This window comes from Macaca mulatta, chromosome 8 (assembly GCF_049350105.2).
Source record: "Macaca mulatta isolate MMU2019108-1 chromosome 8, T2T-MMU8v2.0, whole genome shotgun sequence".
Classification (NCBI taxonomy): domain Eukaryota; kingdom Metazoa; phylum Chordata; class Mammalia; order Primates; family Cercopithecidae; genus Macaca; species Macaca mulatta.
In genome coordinates this window covers 130632306-130649668 of record NC_133413.1, presented here as the reverse complement: position 1 = coordinate 130649668, position 17363 = coordinate 130632306, and the positions used below count along the sequence as shown (strand labels likewise).

Here is a 17363-nt window from a genome sequence, read left to right as displayed (position 1 = left end):
TGCTGAACTCAGCACCTTTTAAGGGTAAGCATCCTCTGGAGCTTCACCAGGCATCAATAAACTGCTTCTAAACACATACCTGTCTATCTTTTCATTTAAGGTTGAGTCCAATCATGATAGTTCCTGACCTACAGTACCTGACAAGTAGCTGTAATAAGAGCTGGAGAAATAATTTCTAAATACATAGAATGAATGAATTATTTATTAGCCTTACTTGGGTTCCATCTGTGCCAATCTTGTTCAGGGCTCCAACAGTGCTATACAGAAAGCTGATGATCTTATTGAAATTGTCATCTCCAATGCTCCAGGATCCATCCACCATAAATACCAGGTCAGCCTTGGCCGCCTTACATACTGAAGACCAACAATGAATTTTGAGTCAGAGATAAGGGGAAAATTTAGTAGTTATTAAACCAGTAAGACAAATAATAGTTGCCCTCTGATAAGTGAAGCTCTTTTTCAAAGGGAAGATATAAACTTCTTAATGTTCATATTACAAACTCCTGTTCACTATGCTTCTTTGCTGTAATTACTCCTTTATATTCAAAGCCCCATTCTTATTCATGACTAAGAAGCTTCTATTATGCATGTGGAAACAGAAAGAAAAAAAGTGTCCACCAACCACAGCCCAAAAGAATGAAAATGAAAGACTAGGAAAAGATGGGACTAAGGGGATTCAGAGATCAAAGTATCAGCAAACACTGTCTAGTGCCAACTGATTGGAAAAAAAGGACACGCTATCACTCTGTGCACCGTCCTTTTCTTATTGAATTAGCAAGTTAATGTCAGAGAGATTCAATCTCAGCAGAAAAGCATGTGCTAAAATGGAAACAGATTAATCTAATTATAATTTGATATTCATTTGGGCTGAGGCCCTAAACAAACAAATTCTAATCTTGTTAAAAAAAAAAAATTCTGTCTCTGTCCTTCTATTGCCCACAGATACATGTCAAGAAACGTACACTAATGCTAGCCAAGGGAAAGTATTATCAGCAGGTATTACAGATATCAATAAAGCAATCAAACAAGCAAAAAGAATTAAACAAAGCAAACTATACCAATAAAAACCTACTCTACTGAGAACATTTTTTTAAAAGTTCTATTATGTTATCATGTGCTGTTTCAGATTATCTATGCCTCTCCTCCTCTTCATTAGGGTTGATCATTGCAGTTGACTCTGTTTTATGATGAAGCAAACAATTTGCTCTTCAATAATCTGAATCTTTTAATCTTATGCCAATTGCACACAAATATTCTATGAGATAATGTGCCTTTCTCCTTGCTTTAAGGAAAACCTCACTTAGTTTTTATTTTATTAAGTACAACTTTATTGCCTTAAAGCTATTTATAATATAAAATAAACCATCTCCAAGTGAGCTAATACTCTAGGGGCAGTACAGATCTGGTGAGGTTGTTCTCATGAGTTCTGCGATTTATAAAATTTTACAAATTTGTGGTTTGAACTTAAAGCTGAAAGGAATAACAAGATCTGCTAATTATGAGTTTATAAACAGGTCCTCTGTTTCCATGGAAAGATAAAAGTGAAAATTACGTTTCACTTTCAAAATGAGAGCAAATTCTATTAAAAAATACACTCAAAACGAAAAATTTAGTTAGTAAATCAAAGAAAGAAAATATATCAACATGCATGAAGGAATTACCTCTGGGGTAAAAAGTTGTGTTTTTAATGTTCTTCTTTTATGTTTTTTCTGTTTTAATATTTGTTTAATAAATATTTAGTATTAGTTTAATAATACAAATTTATTGGCTTTTAAATTAAATATACCCAGGACAAACAAAGCCTAAAATACACAGTGCATTCAAGTTGTAAAAGCACCATCTAAAACCATCACAATGAAAATCTCAGAACCAATGTTTCTACTTTGTCAATGCTTAATCCCACAGACCCTTCCAGATCACATAAATCTTCTATAAGAATTCATGAATGTTGATAGAATAATATCCATACTCAGCTATAAATAAAAATATTCTGACCTCAGAGCATTCTGTAATATCTGCATCAGAGGTGCCTAATTAGTAAATTTATCAATTAGGATTCTGTTTCCAGTTCCAATAATGAGAATAACCATAGATGTTGAGACTAAAGAAGGCTAGATACGAAGCTGGAAGAAGAAAGAATTTGGCATTCCAGGTAGAGTGAATAGCATTCAAAGACGCAGGACAGCATAAGACATGTATGGGGAACCCTGAGTTGTACAATTTTGCTATTATATAATGTATTCTGGGAAATAATACTGCAAAATAGATTGATTCGTGAAGACTTTGCATGCCATCCTAGGATGAATGTTGAGCTTTATTAGAGTTCTTAATTGCCTGTTTCTTTGTGTCTTCCACTCTCTGCAGCATTTGAATCCACTGACTTTAAACTCCGAATAACTTATTTTTTATTGTTTCCCTGGTACGTAACAGGCACTTTAAGATGCATTATGAATGGAAGAACTCTTCCAATACAACCTTCTAACGTGTTCCACTTTCTCCTCTCACTCTTCCAGTCCATCCTCCCTATTTCGCCAAAGTTACCATTCTTAAACATAGATTTCATCAGATCACCCTTCCTTCTTACAGATTGTCATGACATGCCATCACCCACAGGATAAAGCCCAAATTCCTAATTTTGTCACATTAACCAATCCATAACTCTATCCTCATTCTTTTCTCTTTAGTGTCACACTAAAGCATTTATGATTCCCTAAATCCATTAAGCACTTGGATCACTCTTGACTACGAGTGCTATTCATCCCATTACTTGTCTCTCAAACTCATTCTTCAAAATGTAGATCAAATTCCTCTTCCTTTACGATTCATTAATCTGCAGCAACATTAACCATTACCACTTCTGGACTACCATAATACAACTGCTATTTTATAACTCATAAACTTGACTGGTATTTATCTAGGCAAGCACCCATTTCTCTTTAATACTAAAAATAAGCAGAGGGCAGCAATCACGTATTATTATTGTATTTCCCACGCCTACCATAAGAGATTTGAGAATAAATAGTAGGATTAATAAATGTTCACTACTGAAATGAAAAAAATAATGATCACTACTTTGTTGGGGGCCTTTTTAAAGTTACCTTAATAGCTTAGGTAAAAGGTGATGAGGAACTGTTGTGATGAGGAAAGAAAAAACAACTGAAAAAGACACTTCAGAGGTCGGCTGGGAAACTATTATTGTACCTGAGAAATTACAGACTGGATTTTCACTTACAAATTATGTAACTATTCTTCCTTAATGAATGTTAACTGCTCTCATATTTCAAAAAATTAGTATTAAGCATTCTGTTAGTAAATCCACTCTTTGTGTGCAGAACTGATATTAAATGGATATTATTTAAGCCCATCATGGTTGATAAGCATTTGTATTAAGGAGAAAATTAGGTAGCACAATAAATATACTTTATTAATACCCTGGTTTTAAATGAACAGGCAAACAAAACCAACACAAATCCTAAACCTAAAATCAGATCATTATTCTATTATTATTTTACCTTCTTTTGCTGGTGGAATGGTTGGTGGAAAAGTTGGTGGTTGTGTAGGAAGTGATTCTGTAAAGGAAAGGGAGAAAGGACATCAGTTCGCCATCTCATCTGTGGGAAAGAGAACAAGGTCATGGAGTACTAAATATTCAGGGGAGTCAATGATTTTGATAACTGTCTTCCCTGAGAATTTAATGAGTACTATAAATCAGCCATAGCCTGTGAAAACTGACTCCATCTATCCTCTCATCCTCACACTGAAGGCTTGAAATGCCATTTTGCCACCATTCAGTTTACCCAGCAGGAGTCAATGAAATCAAACTGTCAACTACAAAGTGGTTCTAATGTTGATTTAAGGCAGGAATCCTGCCAACCCATTTGAAAGTTCATCTCCTGTTGCTTTCACACACACAATAAACTTCATTTCCATTCTGCCTAAGGATTGACCATCAATCCTTGCTCAATAGCACTTTTCCCTTTCCATCCTGCATCCCCCAGGATATTGGTCACCAGTGGACTCTGATTCATTCTGCTCTGCTCAGACTGCATCTGGAAATGTCTTTTGGTTTTGAGGACCAAATGTAACATTGGCAGGCTAAAGTGTGTTTGGATCTTTTCAACCTGGATTATGTGGGAAAAGAAGTCCACGTACTCTGCAGAGGTGTGGCTTGGTTAAAGGATCTGGGGACAGTTAGATCAGAGGAGTGATTATCAATTCTCATTCCAGCTCATGTGGCAAAGCACCAGGAAGTTTTGGTGTCATTAGGCAAACATTAAACACAATGTTATTATGTATTCATTTCTAATTCCTATTTGACACTAAAGACTTAAGAAAAACTAAGAAAATTCTTCTAGTTATCCCAGTTAAATACTCAGGAAAACCCTCCACTAATCATAGCCATTCACAGAGGGGAAGTCTAGCCTCAGGCGATACTGAGCACCAAATAGCTAGAAGGATTTGAGCTCAGGCAGACTGATCATTTGCCAAGAATTTTATAAACGGTAGTTTCTCCATTGTCAGGAAGGCTAAGAGGTGAGTTGTAAGGTCTCTTCCAACTTTAAGATCCAATAAAATAAAACAGAGCGAGATTCCGTCTCAAAAAAAATAAATAAACAAATAAAATAAAATAAAATAAAATAATTTAAATAAAATGATTCAACATTAAAAGAATGAGGTAACTATATATTACTAAATGAAAAAATATTCAAGATGATTATTTTGTGAAATAGGTCACAGAATACCATGGCATAATCCCATTTGTGAAAAATAAAACTTATACACACAAACACACACACACACCTTTTACATTTTATATATATGTGCTTTTTATTTTTCACAAATATGTATATATGTATGTGTGTGAAAAGGAAATATTTCTGAAAAGGAAGAACAAGAAAAGAGGGAGGTTGACAATGCACTTTATATATTTCTGTTTCACTATTATGAATATATATCACTGTTATTTTTAAAGGTAATTTTTGAAGCTAAAAACTCTCAAAATTTAAAAACTGAGAATTTTTTTTGTAACTAGGATTGCAAAACTTTCTTAAAAACCCCACAAAATGTTTCTAAAGCCATTTAAAGAATTTTAAAATTTGTGGAAGTAGTCATCTTAATAATTGTGCATCTTCTTTAATAGGGAAAATCAAGGCATCTCCTAAGTCTGGTCAATAAATCAAGAATGAAATCAGTAAGAGAGTATGGCAGCCAGATTAATATGACTGGGCAGAACATCTGGCCAAAGAATCTCTTAGGTAAGAAGAACCACAGTGAACTGGGGACACATGTTTATATTCTATATGTGACATACAAATTGTCCCTGTCTTCAAGGATGTGAGGGGCTGTCACTCAAAGAAGAAGTAGTCTTTACCTGCATTGCTTCGAAAGGCTGAACCACAGCCAACGGGTGGAAGCTACAAGAAGACAGATGCCTCCAACATAAGGAAAACATTTACATCAAACAGAGCTATCCAAATTGGATTTAACCCTAGGTTAGTAGTTAACCAGTGTGGGGTCAAGGACAGGAGAAGCTGAAGTAGATCAGGGGTTCTAAACACAAATGTTTCTAGGGGTCAGGTGAGCAATCAATAAGCACAAAGAAAGTGTAAACATTAAGGTGCAGTAGCAAACTTAAGCATACATGCACTGTCTAAACAGACAGCACTTGGTTCCAGCAGATTGGCACCATGAAGATAGACACTTAGTGTTGCAAGATATTCTGACTTTTCAAAAACTACTTTAAAACTTAAAAAAGTATGGCCCAGAAAAAACATGCCTGATAGTGAGATCTAGCCTTTAGTTTATGACTTTTAAGAAGATAATAATGGTAATGACAGACAGTACTTGCTCAATGACATACAGGTTGAAAAGCTCTTCAATGAGTATTCTTTTATTGGTTGTTTACTGCCACCACTTGAGGCAAGAGAGTAGTTAATTTTATTGATGAGTGAAAAGCTCAGAGATGCTGAATTGCCCAAAGCCATAATGCTAGAAAGGGGCAGAACAAGATCCTCAAACCAACCATTTGACTCTAAGCCTTGTGTACTACCAAGTTCCTATTAACTTCAAAACTATATGATTTACAATCCATAAGATGGAATTCTAATCAGCAATAAAAAGAAACAAACTACTGACACAATCTATAACATGGATAAACCACAAAAACATATGCTAAGTGAAAGATGCCAGATGCAAAAGACTACATATGGTGTATTTCCACTTACGTGAAATGTCCAGAAAAGGAAAATGTATAATAAAAGAAAGTAGATTGCCTGAAGCTCAGGGTGGGAAAGGAGATTGACTGCAAACAGCAGGAAGGGTTCTTTGGGTTGATGGAAATGTCCTGAAATTTAATTGTAGGGATGGTGATACAACTCATTACATGTACTAAAAATCATTGAACTGCACACTTAAAATGGTACTTAAATTTTATGTTATGTAAATTATACCTCAAAAATACAAGTGGAATATGAAAATACTGCATATTTAAGTGTCCTGAAATAAAGTCTTTGTATTACATAAAAGAAGATGATTTATTATACTTTTATCCTCTCTTTTTGAAGGTTACACGTGCATGATTTCCCTCTGCAAGTGCCGGAGAGGCTGGAAGAGCTATACACAGGCAGTAATCCCTTCTAAATGCCATGTACGTGATAGAGGGGTCACCAAGAAAGCCCATTGCCCAACACCTATTCAGACACAAATCCTCCTGGAATTTCAAGTTTAAATTCAAGATACTGAGTTAAGCACACAAATGTCCCCCAGAATTCACTACATTTCAAACCATTTTAATGTTTGTGCACCTAGGGTCAAGAATCTTTGACTAGAAGTCTTTTCAAGAAGTTGACACTCTTCTTGCTCTTTGGAACATGTTAAAAGAGGTTTGTTTTAATTTTATACTTTGCCTTTCCCTTTAGTGCATCACATCTGCAGTCAGCTTGGAAAAAGTGCAAGAGCTTCTTAGGCAAGCAGTAACTCTAGGGTCAGCTAGTTGGAACATCTTGGCTCCCTTCCCATCCTCATGGCTGTGGTAATATGCCATTGTTTTAATGTCAGAGCCAAGTCCTCAAACTGCATTTGACACTCCACATACCACAACAGTTCCTTATGGATCTGGATCACAATGTAAGTCATTGTCTCAATTGCTTTACTATCGTGTGGACTTCTAGTCTCTTGTGAAACATATATGGAGAATGGAAATAAAAAACCCATATTGATGACATCAGTGGGCCATAGGCAATGAATTCTGGGACTGAGTAAGAGGAACAAAACTTGTATTATGCATATTCCTGAACAGCAATAGCTAATATTTTTCTAAACGGGATAAGGTATTTTCAAAACAGGATGCCTAAAATTCTCTTTGTTCATGGGGAGAGGGATCAGGAGAGAACACACACGACTTACGTGTTTTTTCCATTATGCTCACACTAGGTCCTTCAATCTCCTGGAGCTTTGTATAAACACTGATTTTATATTCAGAATCAGGCTGAAGTCCATAGAAGCAATGCCTGGTTGTACCTCCACCCACAGTTGATTCTTGCTTTTTTGTATCTATAATAAAAACAAAACAAAACAAAAACATATGCATATGAAATTTTTGAAACACAGCCATTGGCAGATGATTTGCTTCTAAAATACTTCACATGTGTAGCCCACATCAGATAAAGCCAGAATGAGTTATATTTGTTTGAAGTATTGTATCTTCTTCCAAAGAGTTAATACACTCACTGGTATTTTTCTATGAAAAATCACATTTTGTATGTCAACAAATGATGTTTACTATTAAAAGACTTCTGAGATCAACTCTGTACTTAATGGAGAACTATTAATGCATGTAATTATATGCACACATCCTAACTGATCTTTTGGACAGGTGCAGATGTGAGGGCATGTTTTTTTCTCTTTTTTCTTTTTCTTTTTTTTTTTTTTTTTTTTTGAGATGGAGTCTTGTTCTGTCATCCAGGCTGGAGTGCAATGGTGCGATCTCAGCTCATTGCAACCTCCGCCTCCCGGGTTCAAGCAATTCTCCTGCCTCAGCCTCCTGAGTAGCTGGAACTATAGGCGTGCACCACCATGCCCGGCTAATTTCTGTGTTTTTAGTAGAGGTGGAGTTTCACCATGTTAGCCAGGCTGGTCTTGAATTCCTGACCTTAGGTGATTCACCTGCCTTGGCCTCTGAAGGTGCTTGGATTACAGGCATGAGACACCATCCCTGGCCTATTTTTTTAAAACCTGAACTCCCTTTTATTCAGTATGATTTTCTGAACACAGTCCAATGTTACATAACATAAACAGATACTTCCTTTTGGTCTCATATAACTTATTGCCACCCAAGAGGATACCCTTCTAGGCAGTGGTCTAAAGATACAGGTATGGATCTCAGAAGCCCTGGTCCATGGGTCCAGGTTGTCTTCAAAGCTGCCACAACTGCAGGCAAGAGCTTGCAGCAGCACTGGGATCACCAAGGAGTCCTCACACTGCCCAGTATCTCCCTCTCAGCCTTGACTTTTAACTGACACCAATGATTTCCTTCAATCGCAAAAGACATTCCCAGGGAGTTCAGAGGGGCCTCTTCAAATTCCCGGCATCCACTCTGAAAATCCTTTAATTGAGGAAAAAGGACATGGTGTTTACATAGCATAGGGCCATATATGCTGTAGAACTCAGTCTCTCAATTTCTGGTTCTTTTTTTATCGACCAAGGAGACATGTCATACACAGCCAATTCACATGGCACCTCCTCTGTCTTTTTCTCCACCATGACAGAGGTACAAAGAACTCTGGAGACCTGACTAACTATTGGCTCCTTTCTTTGTTCCCACGTCCATAGCAAAATTATGTGCATCTCCTGGAAGAACTAGCGCTGGCCCTTAGGTCCTGAGACAGGAATATGGATTAATTACATTCATCATTTCTTGAGGGTTTATTATATCCAGATTCTGTGCCTGCTATTTAATTATAACAACAGCAATAAAGATAATAACAACCAACATTTAATGAGTGCTTATCATGTGCCAGGCAATATTCTAAGGAATTCATATGCATTATCTCGTTTGATTCTTAAAACATTTATAATTATTCCCAATTTAAAGAGATGAAACTAAAGGTCAGAAAAGTTAATAACTTCTTCAAGTCCTTATTCTAATTAGCAGAACTGAGATTGTTTAAACTGGTAGATAATAGTTGTACATATTTTGGGGGTTTGTGTGATATTTTCATACCTCTATACGATGTATAATGATCTAATCAGGTAATTGGAATATCTACCACTTCAAACATTTATCTTTCCTTTGTGTTGGGAATATTACAATTCTTTTTTTTTCCAGCTATTTTGAAATATACAATTATTGTTAAGTATTATTTCCCTACTATTCCCTACTATAGTACTATCAAATACTAAAACTTACTCCTTCTACCTAAGCGCATTATTCTACCCCTTGACCCACTTCTGCTCATTACCCTGAATTCAGAACTCCAAAGCTCAGTTTCAGAGGATGTTGCTTTAATTTCCACTGGTATATTCTAAGCAAATGTAAATGAAATCAATAGTTTTCCAAAATGAAACCATCTGAGAGCTGTTGAGTGCATATGAAATGTGCGAACATGACGGCTAGAGATCAGATGAGGAATCTTTATGACTCAGTGCTTTATCACTCCACAGAGCCTACTTGGGCGACTTTCATTACTGAAGAGTTTCAAGTGTTTTCCTCACAGGCATAGAACGTTGTTGTTGTTGTTTTTACCACAATGGACAACTGATTAAGAGGAGGAATCATTGCTACCGTGAAAAAACAATTATTCAAATTTCCCTCTAGATTGATCATCTTATCCATAAATTGCATGTGTTTAATCAAAGCTTCATAAAGCTTTATTTCTAGGGATTGAAAAACTAGTGTTGAAAAACAGCACTGATTAAATATATTACACGCATTATTTAGTGGTTAAAAAGAACTATCCACTCCTTCAAAATGTTATTTGCAGAGCAATTTATGAAGAATAAACAGAATCTAGAAAATATAAAAGCATACCAGTTGCTTTTTCAACTATAAAATGCAAATATTTTACACAATTTTTGTCTATTTTATAAGTATCAAACCTAGTTAAATTTCCAACTATATTTTGATATGCATATATTGAAGCACATATATGCATATTATAATATGCATATATCAGAATAAACATGATATAGTTATTTAAATTTTGTCTATGGACAAATATAGACTTTTAAAAATATAATTGAATTAAAGCCATTTGTTAAATAGAATTTTAAATTTATTTTTATATATTGTGAATATTAGAGAGTTTCAGAAGTGAACTTTATAATAGAATTTTTATTAATATATTTGTTCAAAGTAAAATACTGTCAACTTTAATCATTTCTTGTTCATATATTATGAAAAATGATAACATTTAAAAATTGTTAAAGTGTTTGTGAGATTATAAATTATGTGAAATGGGTTTGACAGTAAAATTTAGTGAATTCAGTGTTTTGCTTTGCTTAGGTCCAAGTTTAGTCTGTGGTTTCCAGGCTCAGAATCCCACAACAACTGTTTTTTTGTTTTGTTTTGTTTTGTTTTGTTTGACCCTTAGCTATCCGTTAGAGCCTCCTAAAAGCTTCTGTGGGCCACCTGTAATACAAACATTTCCTGAATGTTATGCATGGATCACACTGATCTACCTCCACAAACCTTCCGAGGACTCTCCACGAGTCAATTCCAGAAATGCGCTTTTCTGTCACATTTCCTATTTCATGTAGAAACTCATGTACTTTAAAGACCCTTGAAAATAGAATATAAGTAGATCTTACTGCTAAAATAATACAGCTATAAATATTGGAAAACTGGAACAAGCACTATAAGATTAATGGCAAAGAGTATCAATTTGGTTCCCAATACTAACAAAGAGGGGTTCCATGAATGGGGGTGTATCCATGTTGCTTTTGGCATATGCAATTCAGGCCTATTGGCTTTGCCTTAAGGAAAACATTCAAACTGACCAAATGGTGACTAATTTCCTCAACCCCTCATGCCAAAAGCAGGAAGTTAATTTTATTTTTTGAAACAGAGGGAAAAAATCTGTCTTTATTTGTCCACCATTCTTAGGAAGCAAGACTAAATCCATTCTCCAGATTATAATCATGTTGATAATAACGCCACCAGCTTGACTTACCAAAATGTCCTACAAGTAGTTATTGAGCTCCACAAGCAAAGAATATCATAACGTCACTGCTCCAAAAGGTTTAATTTTGATCATAGGTTTTGTTCCATATGGCGTTTTTTGTGGACCTGGTCTTTGGTAAGGTAGGCTCTCCATTATGCTGCAATTCTCTATCCTTTTCAATAAATAATACTGTAAATCTGACATCTCAGCACCTAAATAGGGACAAGTGGAGCATCCTCTGAACCCTGATCTAAGCAGGTTACAAAGAAGTTCATCAAGCTGTGGGGATTAGGGTGGGAATAAAGCGTTTGGGCCTATGTGGCATATATTAATAAATAAATGCATTTGAAGGCAACCTTAGGTGCCAAGGCAACTCAAAAACAGCTGAAGAGAGGGATAAAATCCCAGAGCATCTGCAGAACTAATGGAGGATCTCACAGGGCTCTGAATTACCCAAGACCAACCAAAAATCTCTCACTTTGGACTGTCCTAGAATTAACCAAAAATCTATCATTTAATTTGGCAAATGGATGACTGAGTCAAAAGCAGATTTTGTTTCAGTCTTTCTTGAGAAGACTTGTCCTTCTGGTAATCTTTCTTTTCTTGGTCATAAAAATGTCATAATATTTACATGGGTAAAGGACATCTGTTGCTTTTGCCTGTCTTGTATCTGAAATCTCTTTCTTTGCATCCATTCCTCCACACTCTTGGTCTTTATGGTTTGGGGAGGATTGAATAACACCCCTACCTCCTGCCACCACCACCAGATACAGGGGTGGAAGGCAACCAGGTCCAAACAGGCAGTTTATTTCATGCCCTTGCACTCAATGACAGATTTAGAGGCATATGACCCAAACCAGGCCAATATGACTCAGTTCCTGGACTTCTGTTGGAACTATTGAGAAAGAGAAGCTCTCTTTTCACCAAGACTGTTAAAGCTGGAAGCTGGGAGAATGTAATTCTGGATCTGACTCACTGAGCCTGACTGAAAATGAAGGCAGAGGAAAGCAAAATACAAGAAGGAGCAAGACTTTATCTCTAGAACATTGAACACCTAGGTCCAGATGTGCCTGGAGCCAGAGACTTTGGACTTCTTAGTATACTAGCCAATAAATGGACCCTTTGGCTTAAGTTTATCTAGATTTCTGTGAATATTAATAAACAAGCCTGAATGAAACAGTGTGGCTATTCTACTTACAAAACCTTGCAAATTTGCAGTTATTGCCTCAGTTAATAGACGCAAATGAAATAATTTTACAGAAGCTGAAGCCCGGAGAAGACAGTTGACCAGCGGTTGTGGTTAGAGTGGAGACTTCATCACTGACTTAATCTCAGAATAAAAATGCACATGCTCAAGCTATGAAAAAATATGTGGAAAAAAACCGGAAAAAATTACCCATCAAACTGTAAGGATTTGACCGAGGCATTCAGAAAGAGGTCAACTGGGATAAAGCTTTACTCCAACACATGGGGAAACTGGGTCTCATTTATTCCTAGTATCTCCTTTGCCTGGGGTAGAAAGACTGAAATTTCCACAGAGACAGCATATGTAGCCAATATTACAGTCAAAACACCTGACGGTCTGAGACTCATCTGCCCGTGGAAGAATGGGCATCTTACCACAAGTCCTTGAAAGGCAGTCAATCAGGATGGTGATCACATTCCTCTGTAAAATAATGAAACTCAACCTAATTCTTCTCCATTCCAAAGTAGAAAGACTATTCCTTGATCTGAATTGTGTAAGTTAAAATATCTAAACACATTTCCTACTGCCACCCTCACACTCACTCCTCCATCAAACATTCCTTTTCAAGTTGTCAATTAGAATCTTTTGCTGTCCAGCTGATAAATAATATTCAGTAAGACAACTGGGTGAATGAGAGGTGGGCTATTTTTTTTCATAAATCTAATCTCTCAGCAACAAATGTTGATGAGAAGTAAACTGAACAATACTTTTGTTCATTCTTGTTCAATTAAGACCATAAAGGTTCAGCTGAAAACATTTCTGGCAGCCTGAAAATAATACTGAGGGAGTACAAGTTCACTTAAGTTGAAGATAAAAAGCAAATGTGGACTCATTTGCTTGCAAGCAAAGATCTTGGCTTCAGAAAGAGCTTATTGTGGTTTTAGATGACCGGATCAGTATTATCAGACAAATCAATCATATCCTCTGATAAAACTCTCAAGGCTGCTTTGCAAATATGCTAAACTAAAAGCATTTAATTTAAAAAGCTACGAATATTACTGATTCCATTGATAAAGCCAGTTTTTATACATTGTTGTGTCAACATATATAGTTATAAATTTTTAGGAAAGGAAACAAATATCCACTGGAACCCACGTCCCTTCATTTCAATTTCCTAAATCATATAAAAGGATAAATCACATAAAAGAATTGTGGGTTAGTTTGGGAGGGTGATTATTATTATACTTAGTATTTTTTCTTAGGCTTAGCAAATACCACTAAATGTCAACCCTTCTATATTAAAGTGTGACTTATAGAAATATAGGAAACATAACTCCTCCAGATTTCATAGTTGTTTCTCAAATTGCTGCCTGTGCTTCATCTACTTCTGGCATCCCATCAATCATATTTAACAAAACCACAAAATCCATGTGACTTATCCTGACTTTCTCTCCCTCAACGTTTATTCCAGATTAATACCACTCCCAAATGTCAAGCCAATGTCAGGCTGGAAGGATCCTTACATCACATAGAGGGATTTAAGGAAGCAGTGGTGCCGCATGTCTATCATGATGATATCTTGCCTGGGATTCGCAGGAGTTTCTTCTAGTATGTTCCACCTATCTCAGTTCTTATTCTACAAGGGACATATTTCCAAATGCTCTCAGTGCTCTCCTAAAGTACGCTTTCCACTTTATGGATTGGATCAAAAATGGGATTTATGGATTTTGAATGTATCTATAGTCAGGAATATGGGCTACTAAACCCAATCTTAGCTGGACTAGAAATAATTAGGTCATTTTGCTTTTCGGAAATGGGAAAACCAAGATCATTTGTCCAGAAAGAATAGGCTACATTTTTAACAATTTTACTCCCAAGTTTGGAAGATTTTAAAAAATCATTTGGGATTCTTTAGCATCTCCTATAATCCCATAAAATAACAAGACATATCTTTTCTATTGTTTCTATAAATCTGATTAAGTATATTATTTGATTCATCTTCTGAATAGTGTCCATGCTGATATTGGGAAAAGATGATAAACCGGCTCTAGATACTCATTTTTGGGTAATCAGTCATTTGTTATTGTTCTCAATATTTTTAATGAAGACAGTGAGACATTTTTACTGTTTCAGTTTGGAACAAAGTCCCAAATTGTGGATGTACGTGAGAACTGTAACGCCGAAGAACTTGTTCATGATGGTATAGATACATTAAATCTCTGTAATGAGGGTTTGTTGTTCACCAGTTATCCCCAAAAGAAAAAGAAACACTAAGAAAAACATCAGATTTAAACTTGATCCCTAGAGAGTGATTACCCAAATTAGAGCACAATATAATTTTAATGTATGCTAGTCTTGGCTATCTGGCTGCTAACATTTTTGGGGTCCTTCCGAGCACTGTTGCAAATGCTTCCTGTGGAATATCTCAGTTTTATCTTCACAGAACTCTAAAAAATCAGCACTATGGTTATACCCATTACCAGATAAGGAAAAGAGAGGTTTGCAGAGGGTTAGTAATTCGCTTACCCAACCAGTCAGACTCCATATGCAGCATGACTGACCAGTACAAATTGCTTCCTCGACAAGAGGGCTGTTGTCTAATGCCACTTGTGTGTTGTACACAGTGGTGTGCAAAGAACCAAATACACAAATGCTTGACAAAAACATAAGTGATGGATTGTACTTACCCTGGAGGGATTCTATAACAACCCTATAGGCTGTGGCATGGCGATGTACCTGCCAGTGGGCACACAAGCTGGTCATTTCAACGTGTATGGCTTGGAGATTTGTAACACCCAAGAACACTGGAATGAAATGGAAACATAACTGTATCACACTGCAGACAACACCACAAACATCCCTGAATCTGAAATTAACTTCTGGAACAATTTTCATTCAAAGCTGCATACTCAGAGAGCTGGGAAATCCATCAATTTACAATGAGTTAGTGTACAAAAGATAACTGTTTTATGACTTGAGAAAACAGATTGCAAAACATTATGCATGATGTGGTCTGTCTGCTATTTTTCTTATTTGTTTGTTGTTTGTTCATTTTGAGATGGGGTCTTGCTCTGTAGCCCAGGCTGCAGTGCAATGGCATGATCTCAGCTCACTGTAACCTTGACCTCCTGGACTCCAGCAATCCTCCCACTTCAGCCTTCTGAGTAGTTGGGATCACAAGCATGTGCCATCACACGCAGCTAATTTTTTTTTTTTTTTGGTAGAGGCAGTGTTTCGCCATGTTGCTCAGGCTGGTCTCAAACTCCTGAGCTCAAGCCACCTGCCTACCTCAGCCTCCCAAAGTGCTGGGATTACAGGTGTGAGCCACCATATCTAGCCCTGTCTGCATTTTAAACACAAGAGGAAGTACATAGTCATAGCAAAAAGACCAGATGCAAACGATGATGAAATTTTGGGTAATTTTCAATCTTACCCCCTTTATATACTTGTGTTTTCTAAATATTACACAATAAACATGTAATACTTGTATAATAAAAAAGTAAATACAGTATGTACTTATCAACCAATGAGACAGCCATGGCTTAAAAAAGGGAAGAGTAAAATAGTCAAAATGGAAGTGTTCTGCCAACAGGAGCAGTTTTACAAAGACTGGTCTTCAAAACACGATTGAATAAACACTATTGAAAATTTAAAAATAAAAGATTTTACACAGATAACACAAATTATTTTAAAAATACATAGGTTCCTATTAATCTTAGACACTGTGATATGCAAAAATGGTTGTCTGGGGAGGCAATAAAATATTGTTTCTACAAGACAATAGAAAAGTAGGTAGCCAGTGTTTATCATTTGGATACAAGCAGAAAATCAACATATTTACTTTTCCTAATGACCTCTGACTTCCATTCATATCATTTTCTATTATTTCTCTCTCTCTCTCAGCTTACTCACAAAATAAAAATACCTTGAAATTATCTTTTCAAGATGGTAAAAATCTTGTTTAACTACAATTTGTACATTTACACTGTTCCTTTCTGTTACAGAAGAAAAGAAGACTTTTTTCCTAAAGCCAATTATACAATCTCTCTTTCCCCTAACAAAAACAAATGACATGAATGTTAATTGATTTATATAACTTTTTTTGTTTTGTTTTTTGAGATGGAGTCTTGCTCTTGTCACCCTGGCTGGAGTGCAGTAGCACAATCTCAGCTCACTGCAACCTCCACCTCCCGGGTACAGGCGATTCTCCTGCCTCAGCTTCCTGAGTAGCTGGGATCACAGGCGCCCACTACCACACCCGACTAACTTTTGTATTTTTAGTAGAGGCAGGGTTTTGCCATGTTGGCCAGGCTGTTCTCAAACTCCTAATCTCAGGTGATCCACCTGCCTCAGCTTCCCAAAGTGCTGGGATTACAGGCGTGAGCCACTGTACCCGGCCCTGATTTATATAACTTTTATGAATGTTAATGATTTATATAACCACACAAAATATTTTTAAAATATCTTATATTAATTTATTTACCATTGTGGGAGGTTTTCTTTTGCTTGGGAGAAAGAGAATAAATAATAAACCCACTTAATTTATATTTTAAGGACAAGAATGTAAAACAATTCAACAATCTCAGTCTTTTAAAAGATGTTTGGAATGCTCAATATATTTATTAAGGGAGAGAAGAAAGAGGAAATAAAATTGAAGAGGGAGCAGAGAAAAGAGGATGGAAAAAGACAAGAAAGACTGGGGAGAAGAGAGACCAATAAAAAATCATAGTGCTGGGTGTGGTGGCTCAGTCCTGTAATCCCAGCACTTTGAGAGGCCAAGTCAGGTGGATCACCTGAGGTCAGCAGTTCAAGACCAGCTTGACCAACATGGTGAAACCCTGTCTTTACTAAAAAGAGAAAATTAGCCAGGCACGGTGGCGCATGCTTGTAATCTCAGCTATAGGGGATGCTGTGGTGTAACTAAGGAAGGCTGTGAGGTTGCTACAGGAGCAAAACAGAGGAAATACTTGGAGGTTTCATTAGTGAAGCCACAACAGTGTCACATCAATAGCCAAGCA

The 17363-nt window shown here is 36.3% G+C and overlaps 1 protein-coding gene across 4 annotated transcripts in view; it reads right to left on the bottom strand.

The window, feature by feature from the left end:
- COL14A1 (collagen type XIV alpha 1 chain) overlaps positions 1 to 17363 on the bottom strand; it is a 245313-nt gene that overhangs the window by 103729 nt on the left and 124221 nt on the right. For all 4 annotated transcript variants that reach the window (XM_015145926.3, XM_015145924.3, XM_077943973.1 and 1 more), the window contains exons 23-26: positions 15033 to 15149; positions 7405 to 7551; positions 3513 to 3569; positions 215 to 354 (exon numbers count right to left, since the gene is read on the bottom strand). In XM_015145926.3, the coding sequence (XP_015001412.3) occupies positions 215 to 354; positions 3513 to 3569; positions 7405 to 7551; positions 15033 to 15149 (461 nt within the window). The remainder of the gene's footprint in view (positions 1 to 214; positions 355 to 3512; positions 3570 to 7404; positions 7552 to 15032; positions 15150 to 17363) is intronic.